At 40.7% G+C, this 20,305-nt stretch overlaps 2 protein-coding genes across 6 annotated transcripts in view; one reads left to right on the forward strand and one right to left on the reverse strand.

The window, feature by feature from the left end:
• Positions 1 to 869: 869 nt before the first annotated feature.
• Positions 870 to 11,541, forward strand: LOC108896708 (major facilitator superfamily domain-containing protein 12). Its single transcript, XM_018695949.2, has 11 exons — positions 870 to 1,704; positions 1,980 to 2,099; positions 4,088 to 4,298; positions 4,384 to 4,513; positions 5,867 to 6,106; positions 6,342 to 6,434; positions 6,527 to 6,619; positions 7,545 to 7,715; positions 7,866 to 7,960; positions 8,648 to 8,778; positions 8,948 to 11,541. Exons 1-11 carry the CDS (start codon positions 1,557 to 1,559, stop codon positions 8,989 to 8,991), a joined length of 1,476 nt encoding a protein of 491 aa, XP_018551465.1. The 5' UTR covers positions 870 to 1,556; the 3' UTR covers positions 8,992 to 11,541.
• Positions 11,542 to 12,561: 1,020 nt separating this feature from the next.
• Positions 12,562 to 20,305, reverse strand: part of depdc5 (DEP domain containing 5, GATOR1 subcomplex subunit) — a 30,095-nt gene continuing 22,351 nt past the window's right edge. For all 5 annotated transcript variants that reach the window (XM_018695942.2, XM_018695941.2, XM_018695944.2 and 2 more), the window contains 5 exons: positions 17,429 to 17,598; positions 15,388 to 15,559; positions 15,240 to 15,300; positions 14,542 to 14,624; positions 12,562 to 14,449 (listed from right to left, as the gene is read on the reverse strand). In XM_018695942.2, the coding sequence (XP_018551458.1) occupies positions 14,151 to 14,449; positions 14,542 to 14,624; positions 15,240 to 15,300; positions 15,388 to 15,559; positions 17,429 to 17,598 (785 nt within the window). In that variant the 3' untranslated portion in view covers positions 12,562 to 14,150. The remainder of the gene's footprint in view (positions 14,450 to 14,541; positions 14,625 to 15,239; positions 15,301 to 15,387; positions 15,560 to 17,428; positions 17,599 to 20,305) is intronic.

The raw sequence follows: 20,305 nt of genomic DNA on the forward strand, positions 1-20,305 counted from the left end.
ATAATGATAGTTACATAATATAATTTCTTGTTGTAACATGGCTTTATAAGCACAGGCTTTTGTGATTAACAGACAATCTCAGATTTGCTGTAATTAAATTTGAGGGAAGTTTGGGACAGCCAGGATTCAGTGTTTAATTGACTGGGATATGCTGTGACTGAATGAGGTCAGGGAAGCATAAAGAAAAAAGCAATGAAAATAGTCATGGAAGGTGGGGCTTTGCTCCCCTCAAGATCCAATGTGGTGTCAATGTCAAATGTCATTTTGCCAGTGTCACTGTCAGTATTTAATGTGTCTGTTTCTGTAACATGGTATTGGCATACACTCTCAAGATTACCTGAATTAGCCTCTAACTACAATTATTAATTTTATTATTTTACTTATTTACAGGGCTGAATAATAGCTATTGAATGCCCTGCTTGCATGCACCACAGCACTTACTCCAGCTTTGGCATTGTGAGGCAGGTTGCAAGTACGGTAACTTCACACCCCCTCCAAGATTTCTCATGTCCTTATGTCAAACTGCTGTAAGGGAACAATAATTGTGGCTGGACCTTTACTCTGACATCTATTCAAGGACACAGCCAGTATTGTGTTTTTTGTAGAGACTGAATTCTGTTGGCATAGTGTATTTTGACACCGATATTTTCTGACAGCACCGATATTTTCTGGTCTTCCTTTAAGTGGCCAAATGGTTATATCTGTTTGATTTAGAGTGGGATATCGCTCCCACTTCTTCTCTTGTTGTCACAGACGATCTTTGGCTGCCAGAATGCCGTCACGTGAGGAACTTCAGCCCACGAGGATCCAGCTATTGGCTGAGATGAGCAAGCAGGATTGTTATTGGTCCACACCTCTGGCTTTTTGTCTTTACGTCATCATTGCCCCGGTCCGCGTTATTGTTTACATGTGTTTATAAGTGTACCGCCAGATGTGCCTTACGTGTGTAGCCAGGTAGCTAAAGGTTAATTGCGAAGCTGTTCGATGTTAGTTTAACACTACACTCTGCTGCTGTGGCGCGAAATGTGTGAAGAACAGACACACGACGGGTTTTAATGGGATGTGATTGTATTTCAGCAACGTACCATCACATATTCGTAACGTAACGTCTCGCTCCCGTTTTAACTCTATTAGCTAATTGTGTGTTTAAACGTGATGTGAGGGTAGAAATGCGATGACGAAAACCATCTTATCCTCTGGTATTGCCCTGTGTCGGTTTTCATTCCATCCGGATGCTCTCCCTGACTGTGGCACATCTCTCCATTGTCACCTGATTACAAGAAGATATTGTCACCGAGGTTGAAGGGAATATACTTTGTTTTACCGCCTGCAACGACAACGTGTAAGAATAACGGACAAACATGCTGATAAGCATATGTACAGAAAGTAACATATGAAAAACGGAACCGAAAGTTGGTCCATCGTCAGTCAGCTATATCCACCTCCTCCCACGTACGAAAAAGTTCGTGTGTCTAGTTATTTCAGCTGTTTTGAGCTAATGTAGGCGCGTGTTGAGATTTTCGTTTAGACTGTTCTGTCGTCTTCAACGAGTCATAATGTCGGACACAGAGAGGCCTCTGCCAGCCCTCAGGAAGCTCAGCTATGCGGTGGGACACTTTCTGAACGACCTGTGTGCGTCTATGTGGTTCACATACCTACTAGTTTTCTACCACTCAGTGCTGGGATTCCGAAATACTAATGCGGGTAAGTCTCAGTGAAACTCAGCATGCTCTTGTCATAGAAACTGAATCAGGCGGATGTTGATTAAACTCTATGTTAAAAAGACCATCACTGTAAAATGATTTGAATTTTTGTGTATTGTTGTCTTATAAACACAAGACATTCCTGTGCACGGATATTTAACCTGAATTTAAGCAGTTAATGTCTACCTTTGTCGTGCATATTTCTTTTGTTTCACTCTTGTCACTAATGGATTATTACAGTATATTACTGAGTTGAGGTTGTTCCCTGTGGTGTAGGTGTGTTGCTGCTGGTTGGGCAGATAGCTGATGGTATTTGTACGCCTCTCATTGGATATGAGTCCGACCGAACCCCTGGCTGTGGAAACTATGGCAAGAGGAAGACCTGGCATTTAGTTGGTAAGTCAGACAGACAGACAGTCAGACAGATGGATAGTATTACACTGGGGCTCCTCCTCACTGCCCCACGAGATTCAGAAATGATTTACCCTTCAACAGTTAAGTGTATCTTAACTGTGCAGTTCAGAGAATTTGTAGTCCTCATACAGCAGTCACTTTCAGGTTCAAGGCAGGGACACACTTTAACAGTTCTGTGTATTCTCTGCTGACATCTTTTTATGACACTGTGTTCTCTATGAAAATGACAAAAGAGTAGTCTAAACTTTGATACACTGGCAGTTACTGATACACATTAACACATATTTATATAACTTTTAAAAGCTGTCCGTGTGATGTCTACACATCGTCTACAAAGAGAAAGTCCAGTGTGTGTATGTCAGTCTTACAACTACATCACAAGTGATGCACATTAATGCCATTAGGTCATGTAAATGTGAGATAATACAAAACTAACAGGGTATATAGATTTATGTTGCAATGGAAAATAACTGAAGCTGGTAACTGTTGTTAGTCAGTCAGCTGGTTTGCACATGCTCTCATAAAGGGTATTCATGTAACTTTTTTAACTGCTTAGACTATGCACTGATTCTCAGCACCTATATATTTTATTGATCCAGTTCAGGTCAGATCATGTTTTTTCAGACTCTGTAATGACAGCTCTCAAAGGGTGATATAAAGTGGTGAGAGGTGGTCCCTCCTCTACTGTTGAATGACTTGACAGGTAAAAGTAGCCTAGTGACACACATACAGACAGGTGACAAGTTAAACTGATATCCTGAAAATAGAGAAGCAAGGATGACAGTGTCCCCATCCATAGGACACTGATGTTTGATGAATATTATAATGAGGTGAATCATATGCTATGGCCTTTGAAGTCACCAGATCCAAACCTAATTAAATACTTATGGGAGATTTTGGGCCGATGTGTTAGACAGTGTGCTCCATCACCATCATCAAATGAAGGAATATGTTTTAGAAGAATGGTGTTCATCCCTCCAGTAGAGTTCAGAGACTTGGAGAGTCAAAGCCAACCTACATAAAGTAGGTTTTCCTTTAACCTGTCTCCTATCTGTACATGCACAAAGGAAAAACTAGATTGTAAATGGTCTACAAGGTCACATTGTGTAAGGCAGGTTTTTATATCCCAGTTTGCTTTACAGTGGTTAGACAGTGCTCTGTACTAAGGGTAGCATAATATCACTGAACCTATAGGCAGAGAAGAATGGAGGTAAACCTCATTATACAGCAGTCACATATCACCTATAGGCAAAATTAGATTATGAACATAGATAACAGATTTAGGTGACCATTCCAATGGTCTAATTGGGCCAGTACATCTTGCTCGGGGAGCTTTGTTGTGCTGTCAAGTAAATAAAGATTAAAATCATCAAGTGTCATTTGATAACGTTTCATTTCAAGTTACATGGTGTTAAAAACTACAGTAAGAAATGCTAAAAGTTTTGTAGCCTTTACATTAACCATTGTACATACACTGTGTCTGTTGTTTCGCCTACCCTCGTGGATTTTAATAGGGTTGGACAAATTATAGGAACACCTGTCAATATAATGTGAGTGTATGTCAGAGTCTGTCAGTCCAGACCCTTTACATCTTATATCATATCAACATCATATAATTACACATGCACAGGGGAACTTTACATACCAAAATGTACTGAAAAGTGCTTTGAATGTTTTGAAAAGTTTTGAGGACCTCAGTAGATGTGATTACTCATAAATCATGTAATACATGGATGTGTGGATGTGTTATGTGTGCAGCAGGTTGGATGTTGTTCTGCCATCATTGGTGTGTTCCATAACGGAAGAGAAGAAAGTGGTGAATTTTGCTGTTTCAGTTTGAATAGAATATGATTAGTCTTATCTGAGATTTTTTCACCCAAATTAATATTTTTGTGCTCTGTTGGCGTCTGTGTGTGTGTGTGTGTGTGTGTGTGTGTGTGTGTGTGTGTGTGTGTGTGTGTGTTATCCAGGCACACTGAGCGTGGTGCTGTCTTTTTCCTTCATCTTCAACCAGTGTCTGGGCTGTGACTCCCTCACCCCTCAGTGGGCCAGCCTGACCTACTTCATCCCCTTCATCATCGTCTTTCAGTTCGGCTGGGCCGCCACGCAGATCTCCCACCTATCTCTTATTCCAGAGCTGGTCACCTGTGAGCATGCTAAAGTAGAACTCACTGCATACAGGTACGCTTAGTACACACATGCAGTATGCACAGCAAAGTAAATCTACTGGTCCTGAATTCGCAGTCTCTCCTCTGTGTGTTTGAAGGTATGCGTTCACAGTGATAGCCAACATCACAGTGTATGCAGTGGCCTACCTGCTGTTCCATGTGCAGGCCAGCGGGGATGATGACCCACTCAGTGATGCACTCGGACCAGTAGATATCCCCATCTTCAGGGTAAGGAGGATCATCTGACACTTTATTATGTTCAAGAGCAGAAGGTGGAGCTACTGAGAATGACAGTGAGCAGTACCACTAAACATACCAGAACCCTAGAGTCCCCAGTCTTTGAAAAGTGATTGAAATGTATATTAAAATGCACATTTTGGTGAAGTCCGCATGTCATTGATTGTTCTTGGTGAACGTGTAGCCCACAGCTACCACCAGCTCTGGCAATTAGATGCACAGTGGAGGTGCATTAGTCTGACACTGAAATGACAGCTGACAGCAGCAGAGAGAGGAACAGTTTTAAAGTTTGATAGTGACACAGAGACAAAGTGAAAAGAAGGAACGCCCTCAGGCAGCTGATTGAATTGGAGGCATGGAAAGTGAAAGAGAAAAATGTAAATAAATGGAACGAGTCTTCCTGGTTGAATGTTTTCTGGATTTCATTTAATCACATCCGCATGCTCCTGAGCTGTGAGACTGTGCTTACATTTGCACTTGTGCCAAGTTTCAGGAAGATAAAGCTGCGTGCTGTCCTTGTTTCTACATGTGATTTAGTTGAATAACACTGACACTTGAAATTATACAAAATCTGGCAAACACAGTGGAATCAGATTACACACACTGACTGCTGGATTGAGGAAACATTATCTTCACACTTAGAATTGAATTGTACCTTATTGGTTGACTTAGACTACAACAAACATAAAACTCATTACATTAAGTGTGGCCTCAAACAGCAGATGTGTTAATATTCAGTGTCACTGTAATAAGGTCAGTCACCTGAGTAGTCATCTTGGAATGAAATCACACCTGAATCAGACCATGCTTTTCACAGGTACAAAGAAAGTTGTTGTTAGCTTCAGCTGTCAGAGGTATAACACACACCCACACTTGATTAGTCACTTTAAACAATATATACAGCACACTAACATACCACTCTATCACACTAGCTTATCTGATCTACACAGATATCTCTAAACGTCTAACCCCTAAAATAAGCAAGTCCATGTTATTACACAAACACATCTATCAGGACTGTCGCCTTGGAATAAGAGTACATGTCAGATGTTTTTTAAGGGGCTTGTTTCCTAATCCCATTCAGCAGTACTTTGTGTTTTCCATTTAGACGGTTGCATAGAGTCCATGTGGCTGTTTTTACTTTCTGGGTTTTTCTTGGAATATTTATCACCATTGATGGTGTTGGTTTTACATCACAAGAGAGGTGTCACATGTTTTACCAACCTTCAGTCTGCGACAGGCCACAATCCACACAGTTAAGAGGAAGGGAGAGAACCCCAAAACGGCTGGTTGATTTCCACTATACAGCAAACCTGAACTGTGCCATGATGTGTTTGATCACAGAATCTGGCGTTGATCGTGCTGGGCATCGGCACTCTCTTCTCAATCTTCTTCCACCTGGGAACCACAGAGCAGAGGCCTGGAGCTACAGGGGAGGCTGGAGGAGAGGAGGCGAGGAGGAAGAGGATGGAGCAGGAGGAGGAGGAGGAGGAGGGGGAGCAGAGGCCCCTGCTTCCGCGTGCCAAGACCTCCCCATCTCTTCTTCAGTGGAAATGTTGGCTGCAGCAGCCTTCTTTCTACCAGGTAGGATGACGTTAAAGCAGACGTACTCTCCGTCGTTATCAGAGTAAAACACCTGAACTTTAACTGAAGCTGGTCAGGTTGGGACAGATAACGTTTTTTGTAGTCAGCAGTTCCTATTTCAACAGCTTGACAGTTGCCACATTTTGTGTTGTCAAACTTTTCAAAGCAAAAAACATAAAACAGTGTTCAGAGTTTTCTCTGGCTGACAGATCTGTATGTCACTGTGTCTCTGTAGGTGGCCTTACTCTATATGTCCACCAGGTTGATAGTGAATCTGTCTCAGACCTACATCTCAATGTATCTCATTAACACTCTGGGGCTGCCAAAGGTAAAACATAATCATTCTGCTTTATTCTTATTTTTGATATTTTACATGAAATGTTCCTTTGCTGATGTTTCTCCTCCTGTTCTCTCCAACAGAAGTTCATAGCGACAATCCCTTTAGTGATGTACCTGAGTGGCTTCTTGTCCTCCTTCATTATGAAGCCTCTCAGTAAACTAATTGGAAAATGTGTAAGTAGAACCTCACACCTCGTCTGGCTCCATATGATCTGAGTCAGCCATACATGTGAGTTGAGCATGTGCCATTTAACGCCATTTTACCACAGCAAATCAGCATATGAAGACAAAGACTGATGAGAGAGATGGAGATAAGTGGACTAAGACAGCAAACAAACAGAAATGAAATTTTAGATGAAAAATTATATCCAAGTCCAAAAACTTCAGACTGTGAGAAGGTGGTTTGTATTTTTATATAATTCAGTCCAGTTTACATTTGGTTGATTACTTCACTGGATAGTCTGCGGCATCTGTTTATTCACCTGCTGTACTTGGCTTTATAATCTACAATATGCAGGGAAACGAAACCAGAAGCAGCTGTCCAAGATGGTGGACCTCATGTGCTGTAAACCAATCACACTTGCGCATGTGCCACCCACATCTATGGTTGACTCAAGGTTGTGTAGTGATCCAGATCTCTGAGTCACAGCTAGGAGCTGCCAGTTTTTTTAGTGAAATTGAAAAGGTAGTTCAGTTGATCAGGCTACTTTTATCTTTAACTCTGAATTCCTATAGACTATGTCTTGACTATGACTTGTTGGAAGCTCATGCACCATAACTTTTAATCATGTGGATGTAACCCACAGCTAACTGACTGACTTTATTCCAGTGTTTACCCAACCCAAAGCATGTACCTGAAACTCCCTTTTCTTTTTACAGTCCTAACCGTGGCCTAAAAATCACCACAGAAGAAGTGAGACCAGGAGTTGATTAACTGGTTCTCTGCTGTTTCAGTGAATGCTAAGTCAACAACGTTTCATTGGGTTAATGGGAAGAGGAAGTATCAAAAGCAGAGCATAGTGCTTAGTTTCACTAGAGGTGGATTTCAACCAGCAGACCACTTCTATCCAGAAGTCATACTTTCTGTGTGTCTCTCCAGCTGACCTACTTTGTGGGCCTGCTGCTCATCATGGCCTTCTCCTACTGGGTGCTGCTGGACGACAGGATGGGGCAGCAGGTGTATGGGGCAGCTGTTCTGCTGGGGGCAGGCTCAGCCACCATCCTGGTCATATCGCTCTCCATGACCGCTGAGCTCATCAGCGATCAGACGGTAAGATGCATATGTGTGAGAGAGTCAGAGGTGCGATATAACCTCACTGAGAGTGATCATTAACAGTCCACTGTCCTCATCTCTCTCTCTCTCTCTCTCTCTCTCTCTCTCTCTCTCTCTCTCTCTCTCTCTCTCTCTCTCTCTCTGCAGCAAAGTGGAGCATTTGTTTATGGAGCCATGAGTTTCACTGATAAGTTGGCTAATGGAGTGGCTGTGATGATCATTCAGGCTGTACATCCTTGCCAGTTAGTACACACACACACACACACACACACACACACACACACACACACACACACACACACACACACACACACACACACACACACAGTTAATGAAGGAGGATTTATTGCAGGACTCTTGTATTGGACTACATCAGTTTGGTTAGGTGTTCCTAATAAAGTGGTGACTGAGCCTATGTTCTATTAATATTAATCATTATAGGGCCTCTTCTAACATTAGGTCAGTAAGGCTCAATGAAAGCACTGTTGTTTACTGACATGCCCATGATTAAAGGGACACTACAGAGCTGACAGGTCAGATCAGTTTCCTGGTTGTGGTGAGTGCTGTAGACTCCGTACAGACATGTCAGCAGCTACTTCACACCAGTGCTCTCAGCTTATTTAGTCAGAAACCAATGTATTGGACAAAAAGAAGAGTTTAACATGATGAATTCACCCTCTGGGGACCATGAATGTCTTTGCAGATGTTCAACATACACCACGCTACAGTACACAACTACATCACTAAACTACATGGTATATTAGAATGAAAGAAAACAAATTGTTCAAACAAAAGAAGACTCTTAATGAGGAGGAGAGATGTGTTAAAAGGAGAGGGACAGAGTCAGCTGATGAGGAGGAGTCAGAGCTGTTGGCCCCCCCCCCCCCCTCTGTGACCTGCTCTGACAGATGTTGTTGTCTCTCTCGCAGTACGGTGGTGTGTTGTCCAGCCTGCGTGTGGTTCTATCATTACATCATGGTCATAGTGACGGGAGGCGTGGCTGTTATAGCAGCTTTGGCTCTCTGCTCCATCCTCATCTGGCCAATCAGGATCAGACCACGTGAGTTGCGCAACTAAGCTGTATGTGTAGTATTTGGTGTATCTGCAGAGCTTATTGAGCTTATAGCTGTTCTTTTAGTATGACATTACTGTGTACTATAACCTTACACAGCTTTACCACTTCTTTCCTCTGTATGTGTATGTGTGTGTGTGTGTGTGTGTGTGTCCAGGTGGTCAGGCAGTCATCTCTGACGATGCAGGCAGAGTCAACTAATAGCCTCTCCCCCACCCTTCTTCAAACTGACTCCAGTGCAGTAGAACAGAGAAACACAAACCCTGAACGTGCCTGAACTGGACACAAAGACCTTTCACTTTTGTTTCCTCTTAAGATTCATTTTTCGATTTTCAGGGAAAAGCACCAGGGGAATTCCTGAGTGGCTGCTCCACTGGTGCACTTAACTATGGCAGATGTAGCAGTTGTGCTAAAATTACAGGATTAAACAGGAGACCAGAGGGAGATTTTTTTTTTTAGGTTTCCAAAAACTGACAGTTTTAGCCATTTATAACCTAGACCTTGTTTTTCCATCATTTTCCAAAACATCTTTTGACCAATCAGGAAGCAGTAATCACAAACGTCAGGATAGTATTAGTTCATTGCAGTGGTGAGTGCTGAGTAGTTTCAACAGGCAGTAGTTGTCCAAACTCATCCAGGCTTCATCCACTGAAAACTCATCAGAGGCTGAGAGTACTGCTGGCACAGTTTATTTCAGATACAGACAGTATAACTGCTGTAGTGAGTATAATGTCTCCTACCTCTGGCTCTGGTTTCACTAACACAGTGACTCTACAGTCTTACTGTAGGTTGATACTAGTGCTGATTACAGGGAACATGTATTCATATGAAATAAGAACCTCAGTAATGAACATGTCTCATCCTACATTTATGGATTTGAATTTAGGTTCTTTGAATGTGTATCCAGATTGGATATTATACAATAAGTAGCCATTGCTTTATATAACTTTATATATAATTATATTTAATTTGTCCCTACACAGTGTCCAACTGTAGTTATATTTTCTGGCCACACTTTGTTGCCATTAGATTTGTACAGAAATCTAATATTGAGTCAGAGACACTTACAGCAGTGAGCAGCGGTTGGATGTGATGTTAGTGGAGCTCTCAGCTGCACTGATGATTTTCCTGGAGAACCTGAGGTGTTTGATCCAGATGTTGGCTGTAAACTAGCAAACAGACGGACCGATCAGGTCCAGGCTCAGCCTCTGACTGATCTTGAAACCTCACTTCTTTCTGTCGCCTCCCTCCAGTCTCTCTTTCTCCTCTTCTCTCTGGATGTTTATGAAGTAAGTTTCATGAAGCCCAGGGATACAGGCAAATTTTCAACTCTGGTCACACACACTGCTCCAGGCAAAACTGTGTCTAACTGTGTCTCTACAGTGAATTTGTGAGCAGTTTGTGCCACCTCTAAAATTTTACACAAATCTTCATGTCTCCAGAACTGTACAGTCTCACACATATTTCTATTAAAGTGCAGTAAAGCAGTCAAAACAATGATGACAGTTTCATAGAACTCTGGAAAATGATGAGAAAACAGCGTCCAGGATGAAAATGTCTTTAGTTAAACTTTATTTTCTTGCATGTCTGCTGAGACGATGCAGAGCAGGAGAGGAAAGAATGGGAACACACTGTCACAGATACTTGACATGAGTGTAGACGCAGCTCACCTCAAGTGGATCACTCTCCATGACAAAGTGAACTGTGGTCAACATCTGATGAGGGACATCAGAGCCAAAAACCAGATGATGAACCAGATACAGTGTGTGGTGTATTCAGGTGATCCAGCTGAGAAACACCAAAGAAGAAGCATGGACCATTTTAAATCCAGTTGATGTCCTGTCAGTGTTGGACAGTATCAGCTTGTTAGTGACAGTGGAAAACTACATTCCAGAGTGGAATGCTTCATTAAAGGGTCAGTGCACTACATTTTCCTCTTCTAAAGGACACATTGATAAACCACTACATTTACAGTCGCACAGTCATGATGAGGAGGAGAATGAAGGCCTTGCTGCAACGCACACATCGTTTTTAAATAAGAACTGTACCTTGCACTTGTCTTTGAATGTTACTGTGGAAGCAAAAACAGCCAGAAAATCAGCAGGTTCAGCTTCTCTCAGTTGACTGAGAGGCAGTCACCTCACTGGCTGTTGAGTCAGTCTGCTAACATCATGCATGAGAGTAAAGTGTCAGTCATTGGAGCTTTACAGTTTTAATAGATTTAAAACGTGTGCTGTGTTCCAGTGGACACGATGGACACTTTTCTTTAATATGAAGAATGGTTTTATTTGAATCATTTTATTTTACCTCTTTATATTCAGGCCAAATGGAAAATGAACAGAACAAATACTTTTTCATAATCAAAAGAAACTTGAACTGCAGAATGATATTTGATATATGTCCAGACTTTAAAGGGATCAATATTATCAATACTATAGTGTGTATTTATATAATATGTGACTATGAATATAAGGGAATCACACTGGTTACTAATCAGAGTACTGATGTTTGACTGGGAACTGTGGGAAATCTTCTGTGTTCGCTTCCAGTTCAGTACTAAAGAAGTTTTCTGTCACGTTTCCATCAGTGTTCTACCAAAGCTCTCTGACAAATGATCACTCATCTCACTTTCGCTAACTTTATTTTTATGTCCCTTTTTTATATCTTCCCTGCCCTGATGACTACTGTGATTCTGGTGTTGTTTTATAAAGGGACACTCATTAAATAAGTTTCATGTGGCACAACAGAAAATGTGTCTGTGTGTGACTTCAATTCTTAAAGGAGAACTCTGGTATTTTTGAACTTGGGCTTTATTTTTTTCCATGTTTTTGTGTGTAAATAATTGACAGTGATAAAAACTCTTTGGAATTGTTGCAGTATTGATCAGGCTGTGAACAGCTGCTGCAATGTAAACCAACTGAGCATCTGTCCATCATAATAATTGTATCTGTCAGTGACAAAAACAATAGCTGTCAGTCATTTACACATGGCCATTAAGTGAAGTCACTTAACATTGTGTGACCAAAGCAAATAGATGAGACGTCTTTAGTGTGTTGTGTGAGCATCTGCATTTCAGTGACAACTGGGCAAACTCAGTCATTATTTTCTGCTACTGCCCAGAGATAAAGCTGGTGGTCTGATCTGCTTTCCCAGAGAACGATCTCACCCAGTCTCTCTGACAGTTTGAATGCAAATACCTTCATCTACCTTCATATGAACCTGACCTCTCTGATGATCTTTCTCTGACTCTGGTTTCTCTCAGTTTCTTGTTCCAACAGCTGACTTTAAAATACATGAAACCCTGAGACAAGCCGACCAGAGTCCAGAATATTTTACAACTATGTAAGAGTCATGCTGCATACTGTTTAACCAAAGGCAATTATTGCAGTAGTGAATGCACCAGTAGTAAAACCAGTCTTCAAAAAACTTAATTTTAAGTTTTTCCATCAGTATGAGATGCACACAGTCAGGTCATACTGTTAAACATACAGATAGATATATAGAGATATATTGTGAGTTAATGTTCTATGGGTGAATATCTTATTCTTGTGTCACAAAATGTCTCAGATGAACAGACACACCCTACCAGGGTTAAAACCTCAGGCTGTATTTTGTTTGGATTTTGCAATATAAGTTATAAATGTTATGTTGGTCCAGTCAAATGATTCTGCTACAGATCTGTCATGTCACATTTGGACTCTTATCTGTGACTCTACTTGCTGAAAATTCCTGGTTTGACCAGACTAAAAAAAAAATCAGAAGAATGCTGCAGGTGTTTGATCATTTATATTGTGTAGATAAATGAAGAATGAACAGAACACAACACTGGAGCAGAATCTCTGCTCTTAAGGCATTTGACATTTAAAATGTTTTATGTTTCATCATCCAAACCAATTAATCAAGCATTTAATAGTGTAAACATCTGCAAAGATCAGCGGGTCATTCTGAGAGAGGTGTTTCTCATGAAGTATGGAGACCCCAAACGGACAAAATGTAGGGAGAGGTTATCAGACACGCCAGAAATACAGCTGAATACATCAATAAATAATATTGTTGGTCAAAGAATTAAAATGGAGGGTAAAATGACATAAAACATAGTTATCCTTTGAAAAAAAAACAAACTAAAAGCTTTTTATTTTTTCCTTTTCCACAGGTTATTTTTTAAGGACAAACAAACCACCTAAACTCACCAGCTCACTTTATTTTTCAATCATTAATCATTCATCTATTCCTAAGCAACATTTCCCATTTTCCTGGCAACAAGATGGCTACAACACACTGAACAACAGCAGCCTTTTCTCAGCTTGCTACCTAGTTGAAGCTAACATTCATCATAACACTAGAAAAGCCAGTGCACATACTGTTAATCATGTATATACAGCACTGCACACTGCTATAGCATTTATGTTTAAACTCTTGTAACAGTAGCAAAAACATTTGTTTTTGACATGCTAATGCTAACAAACTTATCCAGCTAATCGTTCACATACAGCATCTTGGCTGTGGCCTAAAATCCCTCCCTGTTTATGATGTGAACTACATTTACTGTCTGCTGTGTTGAGCGCTGCCTATGAGTCAAGTACACTAACTGCTGTTACCAATCCCACAACACAATGTGCTGCATTTTATACATGCAAAAAGTACTGTGTCTGGAATGTGAATTTACTGCTCACCACAGTGTAAACTATGGAGAGACTGGGAACAGTTTTTGTAGATGTGTGTGATTTATTGTCTCTTTTCTCATAATGTCAAAACTAAAGGCTTCTGAGTAACATTAGTCAGATAACTCTGTTAGCGTCAGCTTCTTGGCTGGTGCTCAGTGTGTTTAGCTACCAGTGTTTTCAGTTAAGCTAGCAGGGTACATGGAAATGTCAGGAAAAGGAAATGTTGTGTGGGGAATAGCTGTGATAAGAGTGATAAAATGTGGAGGGCCTGATAGGAGAACTACAGTTCAAACACAAAATGAGCTGGTGAAGGATAAATAGAAGAGTAAAGTAAATGAAGTTTTCATTTATCTTATGAACTGATAGGAGGTGAAAAGAAAAGTAGAATGCTTTATAGAAATCTTTCATGTTTCACTCCATTTTAAATATTTAAGTAATAATATTATTTGCTGATGTGATGTGTTACACTTCCGAACAGCAGCAACAATTCATCTCAACGATATTCTCCTACATTTCAACAATTATCAGCAGAATGTGTGATTCTTCTTTCTTGCTGAGTCCAATGTGAGAAAGCACATGAATACTGCTCGGGATTTTGCAGGATAAATAAATGTTTTAAAACAGTTCCTAGAATTTTTTTTACAGTTCTTATCTATCTTCTTCTCCATGATGTCTTCCTCCAGTCGTCTCTCCCCGTCAGGGAGCGCTGGCGTTCATTTTCTCCTGGCAGCTGTCCCAGAAGTTGAGCAGTCTGTTGTCCTTGTTGGTGCAGAAGTCGGTGAAGTCTCTGAGCAGGCGGTCGGCCAGCTTCTCGTCACCCAGCACGCCCGTCCTCCAGGCTTTGGTCAACATGGTGTTGTAGGCCCAGTAGTAACCGACCCGCTCCTCGCCGCCGAATGGCCCGTGGCTGTTGGAGGTGGTGGAGTTTCTGCGTCGGCGCTGCTGCCCACTGGAGTACTTCCTCTTTGAGTAGGGCAGCTGCAGGAACACAGTGCCTGACAGAAATGAAAGAATGCAGGAAGTAAGCTTCACAGTGTGTGGTGACCAAAGGGCAGTTTGTGTGTGTTAATGTTGTGATGCCACAAACCTGTTACGTGAATGTACTGGGGTTTATTCTCAGAGGGGAAATTAAAAGCAGAAGCAGAAAACTTGTCATGCACAAAGCCGAACCTGGAAGAAGGAGCAAAACAGTTAAACACTTTGAATTTACATTTGTGCCTCATGATGAGCACAGCATGTTTTGTCAGGACATAAATTCTATTTGTAGAAGTTTAGTTACTGTGAATTAAAATGAGTGCAATACATGTCATTTTAAAAGCATCCTATAGGATGCTTAATAGCAATTCGTATATTAGCTAGCTGTATGAAAATTAGACTGTACTAAGGAGAACAGGAAGGAAGGTTGTATAAAATGACTATGACTAATGACTATAGTTGTCAGGTTGGTCAAATAACAGCGAGGTTAGCTATTGTTTATCTAGTTAGCTACCAAGATAGGCTGCAAGCTAATAAACAGAATTTCATAAAGGTTCATAAAACTGATAATGTCACCAAAACTGAATACATTGCTACATTCCCCCGGTGCTTCCTTTACTTACTTTGTAACCAATAGTACTACCAGCAGCTGTACTGGAGGTTTTTCTGATTGGCGGTATTATAATTCTTTGAATTAGAATTTCTTGAGTAAAAATAATTGAAGTGCTTGAAAAAAATCTGAAAAAATTCCACTGTACAAATAGAGCATCACAGTTTGGTAAACCAGAGAAACAAGGAAACAGCATCAACCTGTACAGTATGGCCTCCTGAAAGAGCTGCATCCTGTCCCAGTATGTCTCTGGTTCAAATCCTGTTTGATAAGTGAAAACAGAGAGATGTTGAACTACTGTACACACACACACCACACACCACACACACAGTCAGAGGACTTCTGTACCTTCAAACAGGTTGTCGCTGCTGTTCTTCAGCAGACACTGGATGTTGAGAGGGATGAAGAGCTGGGCTCTCAGCGGGTCTCCATACAGGTAAGACGTCAGAGCGAAAGGAACCTCCAGTACAGGAACCAACAGGAAGCCGCAGGAGGCTGCTTTTCTGTGCCAGCCCTGAACCTGACAGACAACATGTGGTTAAAAACTGGCAGCTCAGCGTGAAGCCTGACCTTTCACCTCTCAAGTTCACACAGTGACAGCAACCGCAGCACAGACATCCTCTGTGTGTGTTCACCTGATGACAAAAGCCTCCAGCGGATGTTTACACTGTGGGAAGTTTTCACACTGTACACAGCAATATGATTCGGCAGCACAATCCACACTCACTGATCAAAGTAACAGACACCCCGATGTGAGATTAAAATCCTGTCCTGTTTTTAAATGTGGTGAATCCAGACAACTCTCTAACACTGAGGCTCATTTTTCATCTGTTTAAGACCTTACAGGAAGCAATGTTAGTGAAAGATCAAGTTCAGTCTCACTTTGTTTTAATACACAAAATGAATAATAAAGATCATATTAAGAAGACTATTTAACTGTATATTTTTAATTTAGACCATAAAACTTAAAACATCAAAGGCTTTAATTCATAATTTTAATTTTTTACTGACAATGCAATTCAAGACAAGGGATTAAGTCAGATCATTTCCTCTCTGCTGCCAGATGTGGCTGCTTTATTTAAGGTCAGCACTGTCAGTGTCTGAGTCATTCATCACTGTGCATGTCTGCTGCAGTACACAACACACAAGCCCAGTGAGGAGCACAGCAGCGTCACAACAAGTCACTGAAATGTTCAGCAGTTAATCTGCATTTCTCTCAAATTCCCACACATCAACATGTTGGAATTCATGAAATAAGCAAGTCATTTGAATTACTACTAAAACCATTATTTCTTAAAAACAGCATCAATGTTGATGAATTGTCAAGAGTTTCATGTGAACAACTCATTTTTGACCCAAAGCTTAGACAGAAGATACGAATTCAAAAAAATCAAGAGAAATATCTCTAGAAGATGCAGTGGTCAAATTCTTTGATTTAATTTGTTGCCTCTAAATGAAAAGGTTGTAACATCAAACACCTGCTCTCAGCTTCCTGTGAGACACAGTGAGGTCTTTAAATATCTTTGACAGCAGCTGCTGCTGTTCTGGTTCTTGCCTAAGAACATTTCCGCTTCTTCTACTTCAGAAATATTCTTCCTCATTTTTTCTGCACATTTCAATCATCAAATCAAAGCTTTGTGAAAACAACTGCAGAAACTAAAGATTTTCTGTGATATCCTTTAGTTCCTTCATTGCTTCAGGGTTTGCTGATCCATTTTTCATGTCCTCAGTACTTTCTGTGTCACTGTCCTGCCCAACCAAAACAGTTCCAGTGTTGTTTCTTTGTTTTAAAAAGCCTGTGTTTCCTTAGACTCAGACTTAGACAGACTTTATTGATCCCTTTGGGATGACTCCCTCAGGGAATTTCCTGTGTTCTTGCACTAGCAGACTAAGTGTCTTGGGTGTGTCTGAGAAGATTTTGTTGATCAGTAGTTTTACCTGGAGGTATCTTAGTGGCAGCCAGAGTACAAACTGATTAAGATCAGCCTCCTTTTACTGAGAGGTTTAATTCACATGTAAGACTAGTGTCTGATGTCTGCTGAGGTGTCCTCTGTGCACTCTGTTGTACAACTAAACGTCTAAAAAAAGACTCAAAGAAAAAAATGCTTTAAAGGCTGACTCCACCAATTTTACACATCAAAGTGTGTTTATACCTGTGCTAATATCATTAATGACAAATGTTACATACAGTCTTTTGTGGCTCCAGAGAGAGCAGCATGAAATCTTTTTCATTCCTTGTATTAGGAGAAATCTTTTTTTTCTTTCATCTTTTTTGAGTGTTGTTTTTTTTTCTTCCTTCCACTGAAAAGATCTTTGTATGGGAAGAATCTGAGTTGCTCTGGAATAACCTGGCATGATTGGAAAGGAAGTTTTGATTTAAGCAAGTTACCATCTCAAAGAGTACTGCAGCGGTCACAGCCATCCAGTGCAGCTTGATCTCAAAGGCAGCGTTGAGGGAGAAGTTTCCGTGGTAATAACAGCTGCACCATTCAGTCCGGTCGCTGCGGTTGTTAACGTCCACATCCAAAGTGACTGTCTTCTGCTCTGGGACGGTAGCAGCTGGAGGACAGAAAAGGCAGGGAGGAGGTGGAGGGACAGGAAGACAGGAAGACAGGAAGACAGGAGGCAAAGGAAGCAAAAGAAGGAGAGATAGATGGCGTGATGGGCAAGCAGATGGAGTTAGAATGAGGTGGTGAGCGTTGGATGGAGACTCAGTCTTGCACTGAGTTAGAGCTGTTAGATACTTTAATGATCCTCTAAAAGTCTTCATATCTGATCTGAAGAATTGTGGACTGTGGAACAAGTCGCTAGTAACTGATTTTGTTTGTTACTGATGCCAGTTTAAATTTCAACAAAGTTTACTTTTACTATTCAATGTTGTATTAACTGTCAACTTTATTTTTCAGCTGTGAAATTAAATCTTGCATTTTTCTGAAAACTCTTTGAAAATGAATATCCCTGGTTGTGCTGCTTCCAATGTCTGTTTATATTAGAGCATTTATCCAATCAGATTTCAGCTCTGTGTTGCCAGGTTTAAGGCCTTCAGAATCAGTGCAGGCCACTGTAAATTAAAATGAATGATGATGAAACTGTTACCTCACAGATCCTTTAACCAATCAGATTTTGAGTTGGTGAGATCAGGGGCCATCTAGCTGGCGTACCATGACGTCGTCATTTCCATGTCATTTGATTGGACGGTCAGAAAGTGTACTGGTCAGAGCTAGCAAATCACATCTATAGCTACTAGCACAAGCTAACATGTTAGCATAGATTTAATAGCTGTTTTTTCAACCCACAACGGCTGAAGGAGGAAGAAGAGTTCAGTGACTGTTGTAGAGGTTATCTGTGCGTCTCAGTTCCAACAATAAGTCCTTTTCTATCTATGGAGGCTAACGCTGAAAGACGAGTCTGCTCTGTCATATTTCTCACATAGTTCTAATTCACCTTATGTCTGCTCGACAGAGGCAGTTTTTTATTATGTGTCTACAAATAATCGGTGAGTAAAATCCATTTTACCTGTATTTTATTGTTAGTCTTTGTCATTGTATTAGTTAATATTGATATTTCTGCTGGAGATGATGGTGTTTGGAGACCTATTCAACTGTGTTCATTGGGTTTTTAGGGCATTTTTTTAGTAATGCCATTTATTCTGGCTACATGACATGTCTGTCTGTGATGCATAGTTCTGTTGTACTGTGTTTCTGTATATTGTTGATGGTTTCTATAGCCATGACATCATAATGATGGCATGGCCCACCACTGGTTATTATTATCATTTCTTTCCCCTACCTTGGCAGTGTGAGTGAATTACACTCATGATAACTGTCTTTAGTTATCTGATGGAATGAATACCTATAGTTGTAATTGTTTTTCCATCACTACCTTCAATCTCAAATAAAACAACAAATAAGCTGAATGAATGCAGTCGCCGTCATCACATTAATAGTATTCCAGGAAACTAGTCAACAGTGTCAGACAGCACACCTGGAAGTCAGTAAAGTTGCGGCTTTAAAACGTGCAAGCATTTTCAAATAAGCTGAGGTGACAAATGAAGCTTTAAGCAGCTGTATGAAGCCAGGATTGAGCTGAAGCAGAAACACCGTCACAACGTGCTGTGTTGTGAAAGTGTTTTCTGTTGAGAAGCCAGCAGGACAGTGACAGATGAGGACGTTGCACACCACAGCACTACTGAACCACAGCCACTAACACCACAGCATGCACACCAACTAGCACTGCTCCTGGATCAGCTACACCCTAATCACACAGCATGCACTGATTGGATAGTGGAGGTGGAAAAGTTTGATCACATCAATCAGTGATGTGGCCACATCAGACAAATGCCACTGTGGATGGATTAATACAACTACAGCTACAAACACTCTGCATGCTCTACACATCTGAAGACACACCACCAGCTGTTCAATGCAGATCTACTGTTCACTGCCATGAGAGCTGAGTCCAGTATCTGTGTCACACAACAAAAAAGGTAATGATCATAATAGACCGATATTAAATGTTACATGGAATCAGTTCTGTGGTGATGGTAAGAAACCAATTGTGTGTGCAGAGTGAAAAATGATTATGGTGGTTGTGCACGCGTGGGGCTCATTATTTTTGTTTGTTTTTTTAAATCTGGTTTTATACCGTGTAAATATATCATTAAAATACAAACAAGCTTCCAAACCTGACTTTATGGATTATAATTATATTATTACAGTTTGTCACAGGCCTGACCTCCAGCCAACAGAATTGACTTTCTGATTACTGCCACAACAATTAATTATAACAATAAACTAAACTCTGTGTTACTTTGTGTTGACTGAGCTCAGTCCCTTTTCTACACACACACCACCACACACACACACACACACACACACACACCACACACACACACACACACACACACACACACATTTGATTATTCATTAAAATCCTGTTTAAACTTAGCTAGCCCAGCTAATGACAAAAACTAAAATTGGAGACAGCCTGTAGCCTTTTCATATTGTAATTTATCTTTTTAACTAACAACTAACAGATGCAGTCATATTACCAACCTTCACAGAAAACATTTATTTTACTTTTTATTCTACTTCAGTATGTTTTTCTCTAGTAGCTTCTCAAAACCACTCTTTCCCTTTCAGTTTTTGCTCTACATCTTGTGTACTCAATGTCAATATCCCTCCAGATTGCGATGGGTGGGTACTGGCCAGTGCAGAATGTACTGCCGTAATGCACGCAGAAATATGTTGCTGGTTGTATTTTTGAA

This window comes from Lates calcarifer, linkage group LG4 (assembly GCF_001640805.2).
Source record: "Lates calcarifer isolate ASB-BC8 linkage group LG4, TLL_Latcal_v3, whole genome shotgun sequence".
NCBI lineage: Eukaryota > Metazoa > Chordata > Actinopteri > Centropomidae > Lates > Lates calcarifer.